This window comes from Scyliorhinus canicula, chromosome 9 (assembly GCF_902713615.1).
Source record: "Scyliorhinus canicula chromosome 9, sScyCan1.1, whole genome shotgun sequence".
Classification (NCBI taxonomy): domain Eukaryota; kingdom Metazoa; phylum Chordata; class Chondrichthyes; order Carcharhiniformes; family Scyliorhinidae; genus Scyliorhinus; species Scyliorhinus canicula.
In genome coordinates, this window is record NC_052154.1 from 63332046 (window position 1) to 63351170 (window position 19125).

The window sequence follows — 19125 nt, forward strand, 5'->3', positions numbered from 1 at the left end:
CCTCAATGCTGACACCGGGTGACATGAATTAGAAAGCAATCCATTTTTCTGCATTACCTTGTACCTACCAACTACTGGTATAAGTAATAACAATAGTAAGTAGGATTTTACCAATCTCATGTCCCAGTAGATCGAGCAACTGATTTCTCTCATATACCCAGATAACCTCCGTCAGCCGAAATGTGTTGTGGCAGCATACACTTTGATGCTTGTTGTAGTCTAGGGCTATGAATACTGATGGTGGGGGTTCCAATTTTCTTCCCCTCACATGGTGGACCAGAAATCGTTCTGCCATTGGCATGCGTTGGAACAATTTGTAGATCGATACTCTACTGTTTTGTGGAATTATGAACACACCTTTCTTGGCCATCAAGTCCTGGAGTGGGACTTGAACTATAACTTCCATTTCAGAGGCAGGGATGAGATCCATTCCGCCACAGGACTGCCTCAACAAAGATCTTACTTCACCAAAAAATAACCTTGTTTGAGGGCGATGTGATCTTTCACATCCTTTCTGAATACTGCTCATGTCCTTTTCTGATTGTGGTTTATGCTCCTTAATAAAATTGCACAGGCGTTGACTCTGTACTGTGCAAATTTGTAACAAAAGTGAAAACAAATGTGCATGAAGTTCATCTGTCTACCATTTTAACAAATACACAAATCCACTTCCAAATAATGTTGGTGCAAGGTCATGATGGGGAAAATAAGTATAAGCTGTAAATCATGAGACACGATGAAGCTTAAGCAAATGTAAATTGCTGATCACATAACCAGTAGAAGTTTAAACCTAATTTTTATTTCAGTCATTTTACTACACATATTCTACTTTAACAATTTATTGTATATTAGTGATTTTTAAAATTTTATTAAATTAGAAATGTTCACACAATCTTTTGCTAGTAACTGCTATTGCAATTTAAAAAAATGGCTGTTTGTGTCAACCAGGAAAATCCTTACCTGTCATAGCTTTCATGAGGGTATGAATGCAAGTTGTCTTTCCAGCACCACTTGGGCCCAGGGCCATCATACCATGCCGTACACGCTGAGTTTCAAACAGCTGGATAATCTTTAGTTTCCATGGTGCATGTTTTACTAGACCTCCATCCTCAATCTGAAAACAAAGTCCTGAATAATTCCTGAATCTAGAATTAACACTTACTGCCATCATAGATATCATAGAATTTACGGTGCAGAAGGAGGCCATTCAGCCCATCGAGTCTGCACCGGCTCTTGGAAATAGCACCCTACCCAAGCCCACACCCCCACCCTATCCCCATAACCCAGTAACCCCACCCAACACTAAGGGCAATTTTGGACAATAAGGGCAATTTAGCATGGCCAATTCACCTAACCTGCACATCTTTGGACTGTGGGAGAAAACCGGAGCACCCGGAGGAAACCCACGCACACACGGGGAGAATGTGCAGACTCCGCACAGACAGTGACCCAAGCCTGGAATCGAACCTGGGACCCTGGAGCTGTGAAGCAATTGTGCGAGCCAATATGCTACCGTGCTGCCCTGCCCTGACATTTAATTTTCACTGCTTGAATGATTGAGCCTTTCAAAAATTATTCAATCAATCCCATTTACCATTTTGCAAAGGCCATTTTGGTAACTGCCATATAGTCCATCTACCAGATGTTTATTGTTATTAAATGTTTCCAAAAACTGCAACCATAACCAACTGAAATGAATAGTTTGCACAGCGAATGATCAGTACCTGTTTGTCAATGGAAGCTTCAAACTGTGGATAACCAGCCTTGTCCAACTGAATGCCAGGAAACAAATCCTCTATCAGGCTGAGAAACAGTGGTTCATCCTCATCAATCTGGAACCAGAATTCAGAGTCTGAGAAAGTGAATTACTTGTACGAACACCTCATATACACGTCCTGGTTGCGTTGCAGAAATTATTCCTCAGATTTAATGCAGTTATTAAAGGATGTTTAGTGGACCATAAGGGTATATAATGTGCTCACCTCCAAGGGTCAGTGCTGGCACTGTTCTTCCTCCCTCTATGGCTGATCTTCCTCTTCCAGTTGTGAGTATTTAGTTCATGATTTACGTGTTTTAGAGGATAGCTTTGGTTTTGGGAACATAAGTCTTAATGCAATTAAAGAAAACTTGGAGTCTATTACACTTAAAAGGTCGGGACCATGTTGCTTTAAGGGGTTAAAAATGAGAAAAGCTAAGAAAACAGCAGGTAGGCTTACCTAGCTGGGGAATTGGAGACCCTAACTGTGTTTCTCCACGGTGCGCCGTTCGCTGGTGGCGGGATTCTCTCTTCCCGCCGTTTGTCAATGGGATTTCCCATTGAAGTCACCCCATGCCACCGGGAAACCCACCGGCGTGGGTGCACTGCCAGCAAGAAAAGAGGATCCCAACGGCAAGAGAATTCCGGCCGTGATGTCCACACTGCTTCAAAGAGATATTTTTGGGGGGAATTAGAGCAAAGTTAATTTGAAAACATTTGTGAATCCTGAAGGTTGATAAAGACATTTACTTTGTCAGATCAAAAACTTAATTGTAAATGAAGGATAATTAACTTAAAATTCAGTTGAAGATAACCCAAAGCAGGTTATGTCATCATACAGATGGGTGGAGCTTAGGAAGGCTCTTACATAGATAGATAGAACATACCGTGCAGAAGGAGGCCATTCAGCCCATCGAGTCTGCACTGACCTACTTAAGCCCTCACTTCCACCCTATCCCCATAACCTAATAACTCCTCCGAACCTTTTCTGGACACTAAGGGCAATTTATCATGGAAAATCCACCTAACCTGCACATCTTTGGACTGTGACCGGAGCACCCGGAGGAAACCCACGCAGCCACAGGGAGAACGTGCAAACTCCGCACAGACAGTGACCCGAACCTGGGACCCTGGCGCTGTGAAGCCACAGTGCTATCCACGTGTGCTACCGTGCTGTCCTTAGGTTTCTATTTATCTGGGAGAGTTTCCTAGTTGTAGTTTGGACCTAGTGTGGTTTCCTGCTCACTGAGAGAGAGGATAGCCAAAGTAAGTGATAGTTAGATAGACCTGCACAGTATGAAAAGTAATAATTGAACTTCTTCATTCACTGGTGGAAGGCAAGTGAGGCTTAATCTCTGTTTGAATTTTGTGTGGAACAGAAGCTGGAAGATTTCCTAGGATGAAACTAGTGGACGAATCTACAGTGATCCTCCACAGGAGTCCTGTGGAAATTAAAGAAACAAGTAGAATAGCTTGGAAGTATTGAAAAATAACCAAAAGAAGGGATTGAGGCACCTGCAGTCAAGAGATGGAAAATTAAAGTTTTACCTCTGAGAATAGCTGAAGCTGAGGAGAATTCTTCAGACAATTGTGACATGCTTATGTATTACTGACCTCAATAGGAACATTTAATCTGGCGTTTCAACTGGTGTGGAAGTGGCAGCAATCCTTTACAATGTGGGATTTAATGAAGCGGTTGTGCAGTCCAGAATGGCAGCTGGCACAAGTATCTTTCCGCGAGCATATGCTGTTCACAAGGTCTTCGCTCCAATACGAATGAGCACAACTTTAGCTTCTGTGCCATTAATAGTGAGGGATGTCCTTTTCGCCTGAGGGTCCAGGAGAGCCTGCCACAAAGCAGCCAGTGTCGTCTGAGGAGAGGTGGTGGCGGCAGTGAGCTCGGGGAGTGTGACCAGGAGGAGTGGCAACCAGTGCAGGAAAAAGGTCAATGACCTACACCGGGCAGCATGAGTGAGTAGATACCAACCTGCTCCCACCTCACAGGAGCGTCCAACGCCCCTCCCCCTCCCCAGTCAACACCCCCCCCCCAACCCTTCCTCCCCTCTTCAACCCCCCAACCATTCTTTCACCTTCCCCTCCCCCCCAACCACTGTGAACCATGTGTGTGGCTAACGATGCCCTCTCTGTGTCTCCTCAGGAAAAGCTCTCCCACAATCGCTGGGAGAACCCAGACTGGTAGTGGTGTGCCAGACATCAGGATCCTCACCACCTTCGAGGAGCTTGTCCTGGAGGTGACCGGTGTCGTCAAGGACAGGGCGGTCACCAATGTGGAGGTTGGTGGATGCCTCAGAGGTGAGGAACCACCAGGCCCCACCCAGAGGACCTGTCAAACTTGAGTTGTTATTGTCTTACTGACTGACTCATCCTTCCCACTGATCACATGTCCATTCTCCCACAGGTCCGCCAGTCGATGTCGCTGGCCCATCCCTGGCGACCCCCTCTGCTGACTCCAAGGAGAACATCATCGGGAGGGTGGGGAATTGTCAAACATAATAAACACACTTGTGCACAATTACTATGATTCTGTCACCTTCAATACCACAGTCCAGTTTTCTCCCAGCCCCATCGCACGCTGGGGTGGCACGTCCAAGGGTGGCTCTCATTAATTGTATGGAAATGGGGCTTAAGTGGTGATAATTGTTTTCTCGCCACGCTACAGTGAGATCCTGATTTCGCCTACTGGATTAGGCTGGTTGCATTGCAAATTGTTTGGGGTCCGGCGCGGATCTCGTTTTTGACCTCTCCCGCTATTCACTAGCCTCGTTTCGCTTGAGCAAGAGCGTAATGTGGCCGGAGAATCGTGCCCATTATCTCCAACTACCAACTCATCTACAACATCATATTTCTCGCTAAGATCCTCAGATATGCCATTGCCATACAGTTCTACATCCACTTCTCCTTGCTTCAATACCTCAGTCCAGTTTTCTCCCAGCCCACGGCACCAAGAAAACTATGCTCAGAATCATCAATGACACCCTCCGCAAATACTCCCTCCTCAACTCAATCAACTGTTTCATCTCTACTATCAGTATTGCACATATATGATTACTGCAGAATTGAATTACAAGACTATAATATTTTATCTTTTTAAACACAAAATTTATCTTACAGGAAAAGATGCAGCATTTTAAATGCCATTGAAACAAATAGCTAGAAAACTGGATTACCAGTTTGGAAAGATTCATGTCTCGAAGGACTCGCATGACAATTGTAGATTCAGTATCTTCAGGGCTGGCTCGCTTGACAGCTCCAAGTGTTCGTAAAACCGATAAAATATTACGGAGTCCAAAATCATAATGAACCTTAAAAACAGATAGGCAGTAATCATGGTAGAGTGGAGAAAGTTGGCAGTGAATTTTTATACTTATAACTTGCATTCAGGACCAAGTTTTAGAATATTCTGTCACTGCTCGTCAGTTTGCATGGACAAGCATTGGAAATAAAGCTTTACACTACATCAAATTCAAGCTTATTATTTCTTTTTACTCCATTTTATAAGCTTACTAATGTCAGGGATGTCATTGCTGAGGAATCAAACTCTGCCCTTGGCCCAGTATCACCCCTCCAGACCAGGCATGGCATAATCAGGTGGAGAGTACCATTCTGTGAGCTCTACCCATAACATGCCTGAGAAACAACATCAGAAGAGCAACCACAGATTAGTCAGTGTGACACTTCCCAAACCAGCCATACTGTGGCTTTCTGAAATAGGAGCGGTTCAAATGTTCGCCATGCTATCTCAAAATTGAACTGAAAATGCTCAATCTGATTTATAAGAGTAACCTTCCCGAAATTGCAGTGTTGGATCAGGTGAGAAAAGCTGTGTGAGACTCATCGGCTTCACAGATGCTTTTTCTCACCTGATTTAATGGCAAATCTGTGTAATCTCAGCGTGCAGGCGAGGATCACACAGCCAGCTGGAGGGACAGGGCCCGAACACATCGACAACGCCGGGAATCTGAGATCAGAGTGTCATTTCTAAAAGGGCATGAGCTTGATTACATCACCATCGGGCAGGGATGATCTCAAACTGAGATTTCACCAGTGCAAATTCTGTTTCTGGCCGGTTGCAAGATTTAGCAGCTATTGCAGGATTTGTGCCCGCAGATAATGGGATCATGCCCAGGATCTTTACAGCAAACAACCGTTTAGTTGGTAATTATAACAAGGTACACAAATTCAGTAAAACGATATTGATTTGGCATACTAGATCCCATGTCACAATTTAAAGAAGAGCCAGAAAGTCCTGCTGCTGTCCTGTGCAAAGCTAAAGTAGATTATCTGGTTATTTATCTCATTGTTGATATTGGGCATTTTTACGCACAAAATGCCTGCCATATTTGTGTACATAAAAATGATGAGATCTTCCGGCTGTTCACTCAAGCGGGATCTTCCGGTCCCACTGACAGCACACTCCTGCCGCGGGTTTCCTGACAGTGTGGGGTGGATCCAATGGCAAGTCTCATTGACAGCGGCAGGAGTGGAAGATCGCCCCGCCGCCAGCCAACGGCAGGTTGCCTCCCATTGCCAAGAAACACGTCAGGGAATCTCGCCCCATATTTCAAAGGACTCTATGTTCTGTATTATCTTTTAGTTCTTGGAAAAGGGTGGTAAAAGGAGGAGTGGAGCTGACTGGACACCAAAAAGGAGATTTTCAAGGCAGGAGGGATGGGTGAATTATTGCATCTGTCTTTATCAAGGAGATAGTTGAGATACTGGAAGAGCTAAAAATTGATAACAAGAAGTTATTATGTAGGCTGGCTTTACTTAAAGTTGCAAAGTCACCTGGACCAGGTGTCATGCACCAAGGATACTGAGAGGAATATGGGTGGAAATTACAGAGGCACGGCTCAAATTTTTCAGTCCTCCTTAGGTACAGTGCTTGTCCTAGAGGACTTGAGATATTACACCCTTGCAAATGCTATATATCCTTGTTCAAGAAAGGGTGCAAGGATAAACTGAGCAAATACAGGCCACTCAGTTAAACATTAGAGGTTAGGGAGAAGGGTGGCATTCTCCCATTCAGGACCAGGTCAAGTGGTTGGGGCAGGGATGGGGGGTGATGGGGTGGCCAACATAAACCCACGGCAAAACATCCATCCCTGGCATAATTAATTATGTACCATGGGGTTTTCTGCCGTCTTCTGTGGCAGGGCTGGCTTGATGGCCACATTTTGCCTTCAAACCCGGTGCCATATGTAAAATCACTGCGTCATCATTGTAGAAAGAAGATGGATCTCGTGAATAAGATGGACCTTCTCAAAGACATTGAAGTTGGAGGATCCACCCGTTAAATGCTCCCAACCCCCCAACCCACTGCTGTGGTGTTCCAGGGTTCAGGGTTTCTGCCAGCCTCTATCTCGAACTCCGGAAACAGTCCCAGACCTTAAGTCCCAACTTTTGCAAGCTACGTTGATCCAGACATGTTCTGGGCCAGCGTATTTCCCCGCTAGCATTGCAGAGAATTGGTCATGGAGGGGGGAGACTCCAATTAGGCATTCATCTGCATCCCATTAGCAGGACACAAATAGATTTCACACTGGCCCACCATGGTGGACAGCATTGGAAAATCCTGCTGTAATTTTACTCCGGCATTGGCAACTTTCCAATCCTGCGCCAAAACCTCAATATCCAGGAATATTTGGAAGATTATGTCCAGTCCTATACAGAACAATTTCCATGCATATCGAAAAATATCTACCATTTCTTTGGAGTTCCCTTGATAAACTGAAGTGCATGTCATCAGGCCATGGTGCTTTTATCTGTAATTGCTTCATTACCAGTTTCTCTATTGTCTAACCTCTCCACTGCCTGTACTCCTTAAGTTGCATTACCATAGTCTCCTGTGAGAACTGAGGCAGAGTACTCATCTGATATCACTGCAATTCCTTCATCACATTTCACATCTAATCGTCCCTAACCTTTCTTTAACTGTCTTTTTAAATTTGTGTTGTTGAACTACTATTTCCCCAAGTTCCCTGTCAGTCTTGTTTTACACAACTCGCTTAGAACTTTTTGCTTTATCTCTATATATAGTTTTACATTCCCTTGATATTTTTTGCATAATTACCCCTAGATTTTACATATTTGTTAAATCCGATTTTAATTTCTCTACTGCTCTAAGGACCATCAACATACTCTGCACAATTTTATCTTATTGCGGGAAACATGGGATTTAGGCTAGCATGCAAACCTGTTTAGAGAGCTGTTCCTCGCACAATTTGTAAAGCACAAAGAACTTGCAAGCCAGCGTTATGTTGTCTGTGAATCCGCAGCTTGCCAGCTTAACACGGATGATGATTTGTCGATCAGGGACCATCATAGCCACTGACCGGAAATTAATCTTGAGGTTTTCAGGAAGTTCCTGTCTCCCGGCATAACCTGGATTCTATTAAGCGAGAAAAAATGTTAAATCTTAGTCAAGCCCCAAACCATATTTTCATTTAAATAGATTACAGTCAAGGGTTAACAAATAAAAAAAACTTTTTATAGGTTGTGATTACATTGCAGAATTCTGGTGGCAACAGCTTTAGCCATCGTATATAAAAGAGAGTGCTGCATTGTCCAGATACACATATGCTTGTGTCCAGATACATGCATACACATGACAAGATACCCACATGCACAGAATTCTCAATCCAACAATTGAAAAAATAAATGTTTAGCTAGTGGGAAGGTCAGAAAGTTCTCTCTAAATATTTTAACTAAGGAATGGTTTGAAAGGCATTAAGCAGATGCAGCACACGTTGCAAACCAGGTTGAACACTGCACAGAATTTACACTCTACAGAGTGTCAAACACAAGGGTGTGCAAGACACTTCTTTCAGTGACTTACAACCTGCTTCACTCCAGTCAGGTCAGTTTTACTATCACTATCACTATCACCCCGATCAAGACGCGCTGATTGCGGTCGAAATACCTACCTAGGGCAAAGACTTGAAAAATTTACCTGTAGTGATTTAGCATCGCTGTGGAATGTAAATTGTTTTGCCTCTATTCTAAACCTGTAGTTTCCAGACATGCTAATATTTCCCAGGCAGTACTACAACAAACATATTTGTGGAAATAAACAAAATACTGCGGATACTGAAATCTGAAACAAGAACAGAGGATGCTGGAAAATCTCAGCAGGTCTGGCAGCATCTGTAAGGAGAGAATTTGCTCTCTTTACAGATGCTGCCAGATGTGCTGAGTTTTTCCAGCCTCTGTTTTTAGAATAGAATCTATAAATCCTTACAGTGTAGAAGGTGGACCATCAAGTCTGCATCAACCCTCCAAAAGAGCACTCTACCTAGGCCCACTCCCTCACCCTATCCCCATAAACCCGCGCTTTGATCTTGGCCAATTCACCTAACCTGCATATTTTTGGACACAAAGGAGCAATTTAGCAAGGCCAATCCACCTAAACTGCACATTTTTGGTCTGTGGGAGGAAAGCGGAGCACCTGGAGGAACCCGTGCAGACATGGGAAGAACGTGTAAACTCCACACAGACTGTCACCCAAGGCCGCAATCGAACCCTGGTCCCTAACACTGTGAGGTAGCAGTGCTAACCACTGTGCCACTGTACCACCCTGTTCTTGCTTGAAACATATCCTTTGGCTGGGCAGGACAGGAGTATCAGGTTTGCTTTGTACGCACTCCAATCAGCGTTTAAGAAAGTTTTTAAAACTGCAATCTTTGACTTTTATCTTCATATTTTCATCTTTTATATTCCTTCTAAAAATTCTTAAAATCTGCAGTAAATACAGCTTCCAATTTTGAGCATTGAGAGAATATTGCTCTGAAACAAATCATGATGTTATTGTATATTTGGTTCAGTGGAGGCTCTGTACATTGAATCTCCAGGACAGATTAAGTAAATAGAGGATCCAACAAAGAGGGAATGCTGTCTTAATAATGTAATGGTGAACTACATGTAGCCCACCAATTAGTCTCTGTTCATTTATCTATAAAATAAAGCCAGTTGCTTAACAAATGCATTTGATTCTCACCATCGTAAGAAAGATGCCAAACTCTGGGTTCATTTCTACTGTATTACTGTCCGGAAATATAAAACATTTTCTGCGTTCCTTCTTGCAAGTCAAGATGATGGCTATCTGCTGAGCAGCTACTGAAAGCACAGGCAAGTCTATCCGATTGAATTCATCAAAACATCCCCAAGAACCTGACTGTGACAGTCCTAATATAATGAATAAAAACAACAGAAGGTTGATTCAATGTCATTGTGTAGCCGCAATAGATCAGACTGGCCAATTTCTGACATTCATTACCTTTGAAGATTCGGCCAAGGCCTCGGAAGTCCATCTGATCTGAACAGTTGAACACCACCACATATTTTCCCAAGCATTTGCCCATGTCTTTGACAGTTTCAGTTTTTCCGGTGCCAGCTGGGCCTGTGGGAGCACCACCCATATTCATTCCCATAGCCTGGGCTAAAGTGATATAGCATCTGAAAATAAATCATTCACAGCATAAATTGAATTGAAAGTATTCAGGTCTCAAGGGAAAGTAGTTTTGAAAAGGATAAGCCAATAACTGTTGGCAGTATCCAAAAACAAATCTGTGCAACAATGACAATACCACTTTTAGACAGACATACCATCCAGCCAGCTAGATTTTTTTCAATGATCAAACAGTGACCTGGAATTTCCTGCAATTGTGAAATAAGCAATGAATGGTGTATTTTAGACCCAGTTCCTCATTATTGTTGGAAAGCTGATTTAAATACTGCGCAGTGAGGATAGCAGCTAATCAGGGGCGAAATTCACCGAAGACCAACGTGACGCCCATTACGGGCAAAAGCGGCGCTGGTGACTCCGGTATCGGGGCCCGCTTATAAACCCTAAATCTCCCGTCCCGAAAGGGCCAGCAGCGGAGTGACGCTGTACGCGTCAGTTTCACCCGCTGCGGAAGTGGCGCGTCGGTTGATGTCGGGCGACATCATCAACACCGCCCGGCGTTGGAGGGGGGAAGGGGTGGGGTCATGGGTTGCGGCGTTGGAGGGGGGAAGAGGTGGGGGGGTGGGTTGCGGCGTTGGGGGGGGTGGGTTGCGGCGTTGGGGGGGGGGTGGGTTGCGGCGTTGGAGGGGGGGTGGGGGGTGGGTTGCAGCGTTGGGGGGGTAGGGGGGTGGGTTGCGGCGTTGCGGCGTTGGTAGGGTGGGATGCGGCGTTGGGGGGGTGGGTTGCGGCATTGAGGGGTGGGTTGCGGCGTTGGGGGGTGGGGGGTGGGTTGCGGCGTTGGGGGGGGTTGCGGCGTTGGGGGGGGTTGCGGCGTTGGGGGGGTTGCGGCGTTGGGGGGGGTTGCGGCGTTGGGGGGGTTGCGGCGTTGGGGGGGTTGCGGCGTTGGAGGGGTTGCGGCATTGGGGGGGGTTGCGGCGTTGGGGGGGTTGCGGCGTTGGGGGGGTTGCGGCGTTGGGGGGGTGGGTTGCGGCGTTGGGGGGGGTTGCGGCGTTGGGGGGGGTTTGCGGCGTTGGGGGGTTTGCGGCGTTGGGGGGGTTTGCGGCGTTGGGGGGGTTGCGGCGTTGGGGGGTTGCGGCGTTGGGGGGGTTGCGGCGTTGGGGGGTTGCGGCGTTGGGGGGGTTGCGGCGTGGGGGGGTTGCGGCGTTGGGGGGGTTGCGGCGTGGGGGGGTTGCGGCGTTGGGGGGTTGCGGCGTTGGGGGGTTGCGGCGTTGGGGGGGGTTGCGGCGTTGGGGGGGTTGCGGCGTTGGGGGTTGCGGCGTTGGGGGGTTGCGGCATTGGGGGGGTTGCGGCAATTGGGGGGGTTGCGGCGTTGGGGGGGGTTGCGGCGTTGGGGGGGGGTTGCGGATTGGGGGGGGTAGGGGTGGGGGGGTGGGGGGGGGTAGGGGTGGGGGGGTATTGGTGGGGGGGTAGGGGTGGGGGGGGTAGGGGTAGGGGTGGGGTAGGGGGTAGGGTAGAGGTAGGGGGTGGTAGGGTAGGGGGTTGGAGTATAGGGGGGGGCAGCGGAGGGTGCAGAGGGGGGGCGACGGTGCGTTGGCCCCGGGCATCCATTGGATGGGGGCCGGGCATCCATTGAATGGGGGCATCAGCAGATCTTCCTCAAGGCTCCCGTTCCTCCCAGCTGCCTTGTCTTTGTTTGAGAGAGAGAGAGAGAGGGGGAGATTGTGGGGACAGACAGAGAGAGAGAGACAGAGAGAGGGAATCCCGTCCGTCCTCTGGCTGAGAACAGGGCTTTGGTGAATATATTGCAATCTGCCTAAACCCAGGAATATTGCCTGGTTAGAATGCAGAGGGAAATGCTAGGGTGGGAGATGTGTCTGGATTTGTCTATTTCAGCTTCAGCCTCTGCGATTTCAGGTCAGTTTCACAACAACAGGAAAAACGCGCGGAGATAGAGGGAAAAACTTTTGGCAAAGTTTCTGGGTTCTGCCTTTATAATTCACAGCGCAGAAAGGGTTCTGCGCTGTGAATTATAAAGGCACCTTTTCTAATCCAGGGGAGAAACAACCTTTTGAAGAGTCTGAGGAAATAAGCAGGAATTTGGATTAATTCTGCCTCCCCACCCCCTGGGCCTCTTTCTCCTCCTTTCTCCTCCCTCCCCCCTTTCTCCTCCCTCCCCCTTTCTCCTCCCTCCCCCTTTCTCCTCCCTCTCCCTTTCTCCTCCCTCCCCCTTTCTCCTCCCTCCCCCTTTCTCCTCTCTCTCTCTCTCACATTCTCTTCATCCTGCCCTTTGTTCCAGAGCTATTTGATCCCCCTGTGCACTGGCACAGATTTAGAGTGCGGTTTAGGTTCTGTGTTTACCCCAGCTGTGGGGGCGGGGAAAAGAGAGATGGATGAGGTTAGATGGAGGATAATTTGGGAGGGGGGTGGGGGTGGTTCAATGCAGTGCCCCTGAGGAATGCCGAACCCTCCCTCCCTCTTTTCCCCGCCTCCACACCTGGGGTAAACACCAGGTAAAAACTCTGTCTGTCCCCACAATCTCCCTCTCTCTCTCTCTCTCAAACAAAGACAAGGCAGCTGGGAGGAAGGGGAGCCTTGAGGAAGATCTGCTGATGCCCCCATCCAATGGATGCCCGGGGCCAACGCACCGTCGCCCCCCCGCCTTCTGCACGCCGCTGCCCCCTACCCCAACACCCTACCCCTAACCCCCTACCTCTACCCCTACCCCCCACCCCACCCCTACCACCCCATCCCCCCACACCCTCCCCCACACCTACCCCTCACCAACGGCGCTACCCCCCTCCCCACCCCTCTCCAATGCCGCTACCCCCCCAACCCTCTCCACCCCTCTCCAACGCCGCTACCCCCACCCCTCTCCAACGCCGCTACCCCCTCCCCACCCCTCTCCAACGCCGCTACCCCCCCTCCCCACCCCTCTCCAACGGCGCTACCCTCCTCCCCCCCCCCCCCCGCGCACTCGATGTAGGTAACTGAACGGCGTCAACCATCATCAATGGTTGACGCCGTTATAAACCTACCTTGATTTTCGCCGACGTGACCCGTGGCCACGTCGGCGGGACTTCGGCCCATCCGGGCTGGTGAATAAAAAAGCTTAAAAAAACAATGACATCCCGCCGGCGCCAGCCGTTATCCGAGGCGGCTAGCGGGATTTGAAGAACGCCGTTTTATGGCGGGTGGGTGAATCGTTAACATGGCGGGAGCGGCAATATCGGCGCCGTCGGCCGATTCTCCGACCCTGCGTGGGGTTGGAGAATTTCGCCCCAGAAGTGAGACATTCAATGACTCTGAACAAAAATAAGTATTATCTAAAAGAATGGTTGGTTGATCAGATTGGCAATAATATTTGCCAGCATTTTTAGTTTAAACTTGGACACTCATTCTCTGTTTAAGGTTTGATTTTGTTCCGTTGAAAAATTATAGTTTTACAACAGAATTGATTTAATGTATTCCCGAGGTTGTGCTGATATTGTTCAAAGTAGAGTTTGAATAGGAGTACACCATGCAAGGTAATTACATCCTGTTAAAAAGCTACACACAGAAATTATACGACCAAATGAATAATTGAGTTACATTTTAATTTAAATATTTTTAATATTGGTCTTATCTTTCCCAATTTTAAACTTTTCATATTTCTTACCTAACTTCTTGCTCTCCCACCTTCATCCACGATGATTTATGTTCCGTTGTCCTTGGTCTGCAATCTTCACATACTACTGTTGCCACATCCTGGGTTAGGGGGCAGTCAATTCCAGCCCCTCTGACCCGGAGTCGCAACACTATTGAATTAACAAATAAGTAAAAGGAGAAAGAGTTCTTGTTGTCTTTAAGCAGACCTTCGTTCAAAGGAAACTTACAGATCCTGGGGCAGAATTCTCCTACCCCCCGCAGGTTCGGGGAATCGCCCGGGGCCAGCGTAAATCTCGCCCCCGCCGTGGCCGGAATTCTCCGCCACCCGGGAATCGGCGGGGGCGGGAATGCCCCGTCGGTCGGCGGGCCCCCCGCGCCGATTCTCTGGCCTGCGATGGGCCGAAGTCCCGCCACTGTCAGGCCTCTCCCGCAGGCGTGGTTTAAACCACCTCTGTGCTGGCGGGATTGGCGGCGCGAGTGGGCCCCCGGGGTCCTAGGTGGGGCGCGGGGCAATCGGACCCCGGGTGTGCCCCCACGGTGGCCTGGCCCGCGATCGTGGCCCACCGATCGGCGGGCGGGCCAGTGCCGTGGGGGCACTCTTTTTCTTCCGCCGCCGCCACGGCCTCCACCATGGCGGAGGCAGATGAGACCCCTTCCACCGCGCATGCGCCGGTGGTGACGTCAGCAGCCGCTGATGCTCCGGCGCATGCGCGGACTCACGCCGACCGGCGAAGGCCTTACGGCCAGCCCCGACGCTAGGGCGGCGTAGCGCCAAAGGCCATTGGTGCCAGTCGGCGGAGCGGAAGCCACTCCGGCGCGGGCCTAGCCCCTAAAGGTGTGGAGAATTCCGCACCTTTGGGGAGGCCTGACGCCGGAGTGGTTAGCGCCACTCCGCTACGCCAGGACCCATCGCCCCGCCGGGTAGGGGAGAATTTCTCCCCTGGTCTCTGTTTGCAGCCTGGAATAGTGTCACCGTAGATTCAATCATTCAGGTGCTCTGTAGGCTCAGAAGTACATCAACTCACAGCCTTTCTGAAGAGAAAGAGAGAGCGAGAGAAAGAGCGAGAAAGGAAGAGAATGTCCCTGTGTATTCAGGGCTCAATTCTACTTTTCTCAGGTCTCTGGAAATTATCCCACTCACGCAGGATCCAATCACCCCCTGCTACTGGGCAGAATATGGCCTTTTTGCCAATTCATTGGCCACCAGACAACCAATCAAACTGAGTCCCACTCCATCTCTCGGGTGCCGAGAAGTCTGGGCCTTGTTGTCCAAAGCTAGCAGCACCATATGCTACGCTGCAACTTCCTGAATTCCTCATTCTCTCTGCTGCTAGGCTTAAAGATACATGTTCATTAATAATTAATGGATCAAAAATGATAACATCAAAAAATAAAGGAAGGGAAAATAAAGGAATCAACAGGAAGGAACCTTACACCTCACCAATCTCAAACCTGTCTGTACAACTGTCCAGCACAGACAAGTTGGTCAAATTACCTCCTTTTGTGCTGTTTAATTCTACAATTCTCTCTACTGTTTTACTTGTGTCACCAGATTTATGATCTAATAGACATTAAATTTATTTCCTAAAAGTTAAAGTATTTCTCCTCAATATATCAGCGAAGAAAGGCACTTCTAAAACTTTATTTTGGAAAGTGCCATGTGTAATGGCAAAAACCACTTGCTGTGATGTTTGCACCCTAACTACACTACAGATACGAACTGCTCTGCCTCTAGAAAATTCTGGACCATTGTATTACAATTTCACAAGTATAGCATTTTTATTTTTTGTGAAAGGTTTTGAAATGTACAGAATTCAACCAACAAATTGACTCTGCCATGGGTCACAGTGACCTAATAGTGAGAGTAAATATTATTTGCATCTCGCAGTTACTTTATGCAGTTTTCTTGAAATTGCAGAAAGCAGTTAAAAAAATGATGTCTTGTGGGGGTGGCGGGTTCATAAATTCAGCTAGTCCGGCGCACGGATTGTGCGCTGTGATCGCCGAAACTCTGGCGTTGTTGCCAGCCTGGGTGTCGAACTTGTCCGTGCTGGCATCGGTAGTGGGGGCGTCGGTGCGGGTACAGACGTGGATTCTGGGAGCGTCTCTTCTGTACTTCATTCCTGTGGATCGGTGAAGGGGGGATGGCGGACGGGAGGGAGCGCGGGAGCCATATAGGGGCGGGGGCGCTGGTCATGGTAGGTTGGGCGGGATATGGTGGAGGGGCAGTGGTGGTGGTGGTGGAACCAGCAGGCAGCACGTCCCGGAGGGAGACCGTATCCTGTCGGCCATTGGCGTGTTCGATATAAGCGTACTGGGGTGTAGGAACTGGACCCTCTCTACCAGAGGATGAGACATATGGCTCCTGACGTGCTTTCTGAGTAGGACTGGCCCCGGTGTCTTCAGCCAGGACAGAAGCGAAAGCCCTGAGGTGGTTCTTCTAGGGGAAACAAATAGGCGGTCATGAGGCTCGTTTGTGCAAAGTAGGGACCTAATAGAGTGGAACGCATCGGGGAGGACCTCCTGCCAGTGGGAAATGGGAGATTCCTGGACCCCATGGTCAGTAGGACGGTCTTCCAGACCGTCGGGTTCTCCCTCTCCACCTGCCCGTTTCCCCGGGGGTTATAACTGGTAGTCCTGCTCGAGGCGATGCCCTTACCGAGCAGGTACTGACGCAGTTCGTCGCTCATGAACGACGTGCCACGGTCACTGTGGACATAATTGGGGAAACCAAACAGGGTAAAGACACTATGTAGGGCTTTAATGACGGTGGACGTGGTCATGTCTGGGCAGGGGATTGCAAAGGGGAAGCGGGAGAGCTCATCAATAATATTGAGGAAATATGTATTGCGGTTATTGGAAGGGAGGGGCCCTTTGAAATCGATACTGAGGCGCTCAAAGGACCGGGATGCCTTTACCAGGTGGGCCTTATCTGGTCGATAGAAGTGCGGTTTACAGTCCGCATAGATCTGGCAGTCCCTGGTCATGGCTCTGACCTCCTCGGTGGAGTAGGGCAGGTTGTGGGCCTTGATATAGTGGATAAGCCAGGTGACCCCCGGGTGGCAGAGGTCATCGTGGATGGCCCTTAGTCGGTCATCTTGTACGCTGGCGCATGTGCCGCGGGACAGGGCATCTGGGGGCTCGTTGAGCTTCCCAGGACGATATACTATATCTAATTATAAGTGGAGAGTTCGATCCTCCACCTCAAGTTCTTATCATTCTTGATTTTGCCCCGCTGCGTATTGTCGAACATGAAGGCTACCGATCGTTGGTCGGTGACGGGGGTAAACCTCCTACGAGCGAGGTAGTGCCTCCAGTGCCGTATGGCTTCCACGATGGCTTGGGCCTCCTTCTCGACTGAGGTATGCCGAATTTCGGAGGTGGTGAGGGTGCGTAAAAAAAAAGCTACCGGTCTGCCTGGTTGATTGAGCGTAGCGGCAAGAGCGACCTCTGATGCGTCACTCTCCACCTGGAAGGGGACGTTCTCATCCACCGCGCGCATCGCTGCTTTGGCAATGTCCACCTTGATGTAGCTGAAGGCCTGGCGGGCCTCAGTTGCCAGTGGGAAGATGGTGGCCTTAATTAGTGGGTGGGCTTTGTCCGCATAGTTGGGGACCCACTGGGCATAATATGAAAATAACCCGAGGCACCTCTTCAGGGCATTGGGGCAGTGGGGGAGGGGAAGTTGCAGGAGGGGGTGCATATGGTCAGGGTCGGGTCCTAGAACCTCGTTTTCCATGACGTTGCCGAGGATGGCTAGTCTGGTTGTGCGGAAAACGTATTTCTCCTTGTTGTACGTGAGGTTTAGGGTTTGGGCGGTTTGGGGAAATCTGTGGAGGTTGGCATCGTGGTCCTGCTGATCATGGTCGCAGATGGTGACATTGTCCAAGTACGGGAATGTGGCCCGCAGCCCGTACTGGTCCACCATTCGGTCCATTGTTCTTTGGAACACTGAAGCCTTGTTCGTGAAGCCAAAGGGGACCCGGAGGCAGTGGAAAAGGCGGCCGTCTGCCTCAAAAGCCATGTAGTGGCGGTCCTCCGGGCGGATTGGGAGCTGGTGGTATGCAGACTTCAGATTCACCGTGGAGAACGCCTGGTAGTGTGCGATCTGGTTTACCATGTCTGCAATCTGGGGGTACGCATCGAGTTGCATGTACCGGTTTATGGTTTGGCTGTAATCAACCACCATCCGGTTCTTTTCCCCGGTCTTGGTAACCACCACCTGAGCTCCCCAGGGGCTATTGCTGGCCTCGATGACTCCCTCTCGCAAGAGTCGTTGGACCTCGGACCTGATAAAAGTCCTGTCCTGTACGCTATACCGCCTGCTTCTGGTGGCGACTGGTTTGCAGTCAGCGGTGAGGTTTGCGAAGAGTGGGGGAGGGTCGACTTTTAGGGTCGCGAGGCTGCATATGGTGAGTGGGGGTAGGGCCACCCCCCGAACCTCAAGGTTAGGCTCCTGAGGTTGCATTGGAAATCTAGGAGAGGAGCCCAGAGGTCTGGGAGCACATATAATTTAAAATTGGCGGATTTGCACCGTGTGCGACCCGGAGGCGAGGGAGATGGTTTGGTGCGCCGGGAAAATTGTGAGTGAGCAGTGTCTTACCATGTCCGGGTGAATGAAGCTCTCTGTACTCCCGGAGTCGAAAGGGCAAGGCGTCTCGTGCCCGTTTACCCGGACGGTCATCATAGAGCTCCAGAGGTGCCTGGGTCACGACTGGTCCAGGGTGACCTCGCTGAGTTGCGGGTAGCCGGTGTGGTCGGAGGTGCTGGGGCAGCTCCGCGATGGCTGCCCTTGTTGATCATACGCGTCAAGTGGCGTAGCAGATGGCGGCCAAGATGGCGGCCCTCGTTGGTCAAGCGGTGAGGAAGATGGCGTCAAAGATGGCAGTCCCCATGGATCGCACGTAGCCGGCCGCGTGGGGGTAGATGGCCACGATGGCGGCCCCCCCGTGAGTCACACGTGCGGTGAGGGCTGGAGGGTGGCTGCCCCCACGGATAGCACGAGGCTGATGACGCAACTGTAGGGGGCCATCAATTCACTCGAGACAAGAGTAGAAGTAAACCGTGGAATCAACTTAGAACAGTGCTGCCTGCGACTGATCCAATACTGAGAACCGCCTACAGGTCGACTTTTCTTTTTACCTCCCTTCAAGGGGAGGAGCCATGGGTGGAGCCATGGGCGGAGCCCATACATACCCCAACATGTTCCCCTATGGATAATGCCATACAACGGCCCATAGGAGAGGCCCACAAGGGCAACAGCATAGCACAGATAGAAATACAATGGTGGATTATTGGCATA

The 19125-nt window shown here is 49.5% G+C and overlaps 1 protein-coding gene across 1 annotated transcript in view; it reads right to left on the reverse strand.

The window, feature by feature from the left end:
• Positions 1–19125, reverse strand: part of LOC119971355 (dynein heavy chain 5, axonemal-like) — a 461705-nt gene that overhangs the window by 233927 nt on the left and 208653 nt on the right. Inside the window, exons 36-41 of the mRNA XM_038806777.1 lie at positions 10050–10228; positions 9771–9958; positions 7971–8165; positions 4945–5079; positions 1725–1832; positions 961–1114 (exon numbers count right to left, since the gene is read on the reverse strand). Of these exons, the coding sequence (XP_038662705.1) occupies positions 961–1114; positions 1725–1832; positions 4945–5079; positions 7971–8165; positions 9771–9958; positions 10050–10228 (959 nt within the window). The remainder of the gene's footprint in view (positions 1–960; positions 1115–1724; positions 1833–4944; positions 5080–7970; positions 8166–9770; positions 9959–10049; positions 10229–19125) is intronic.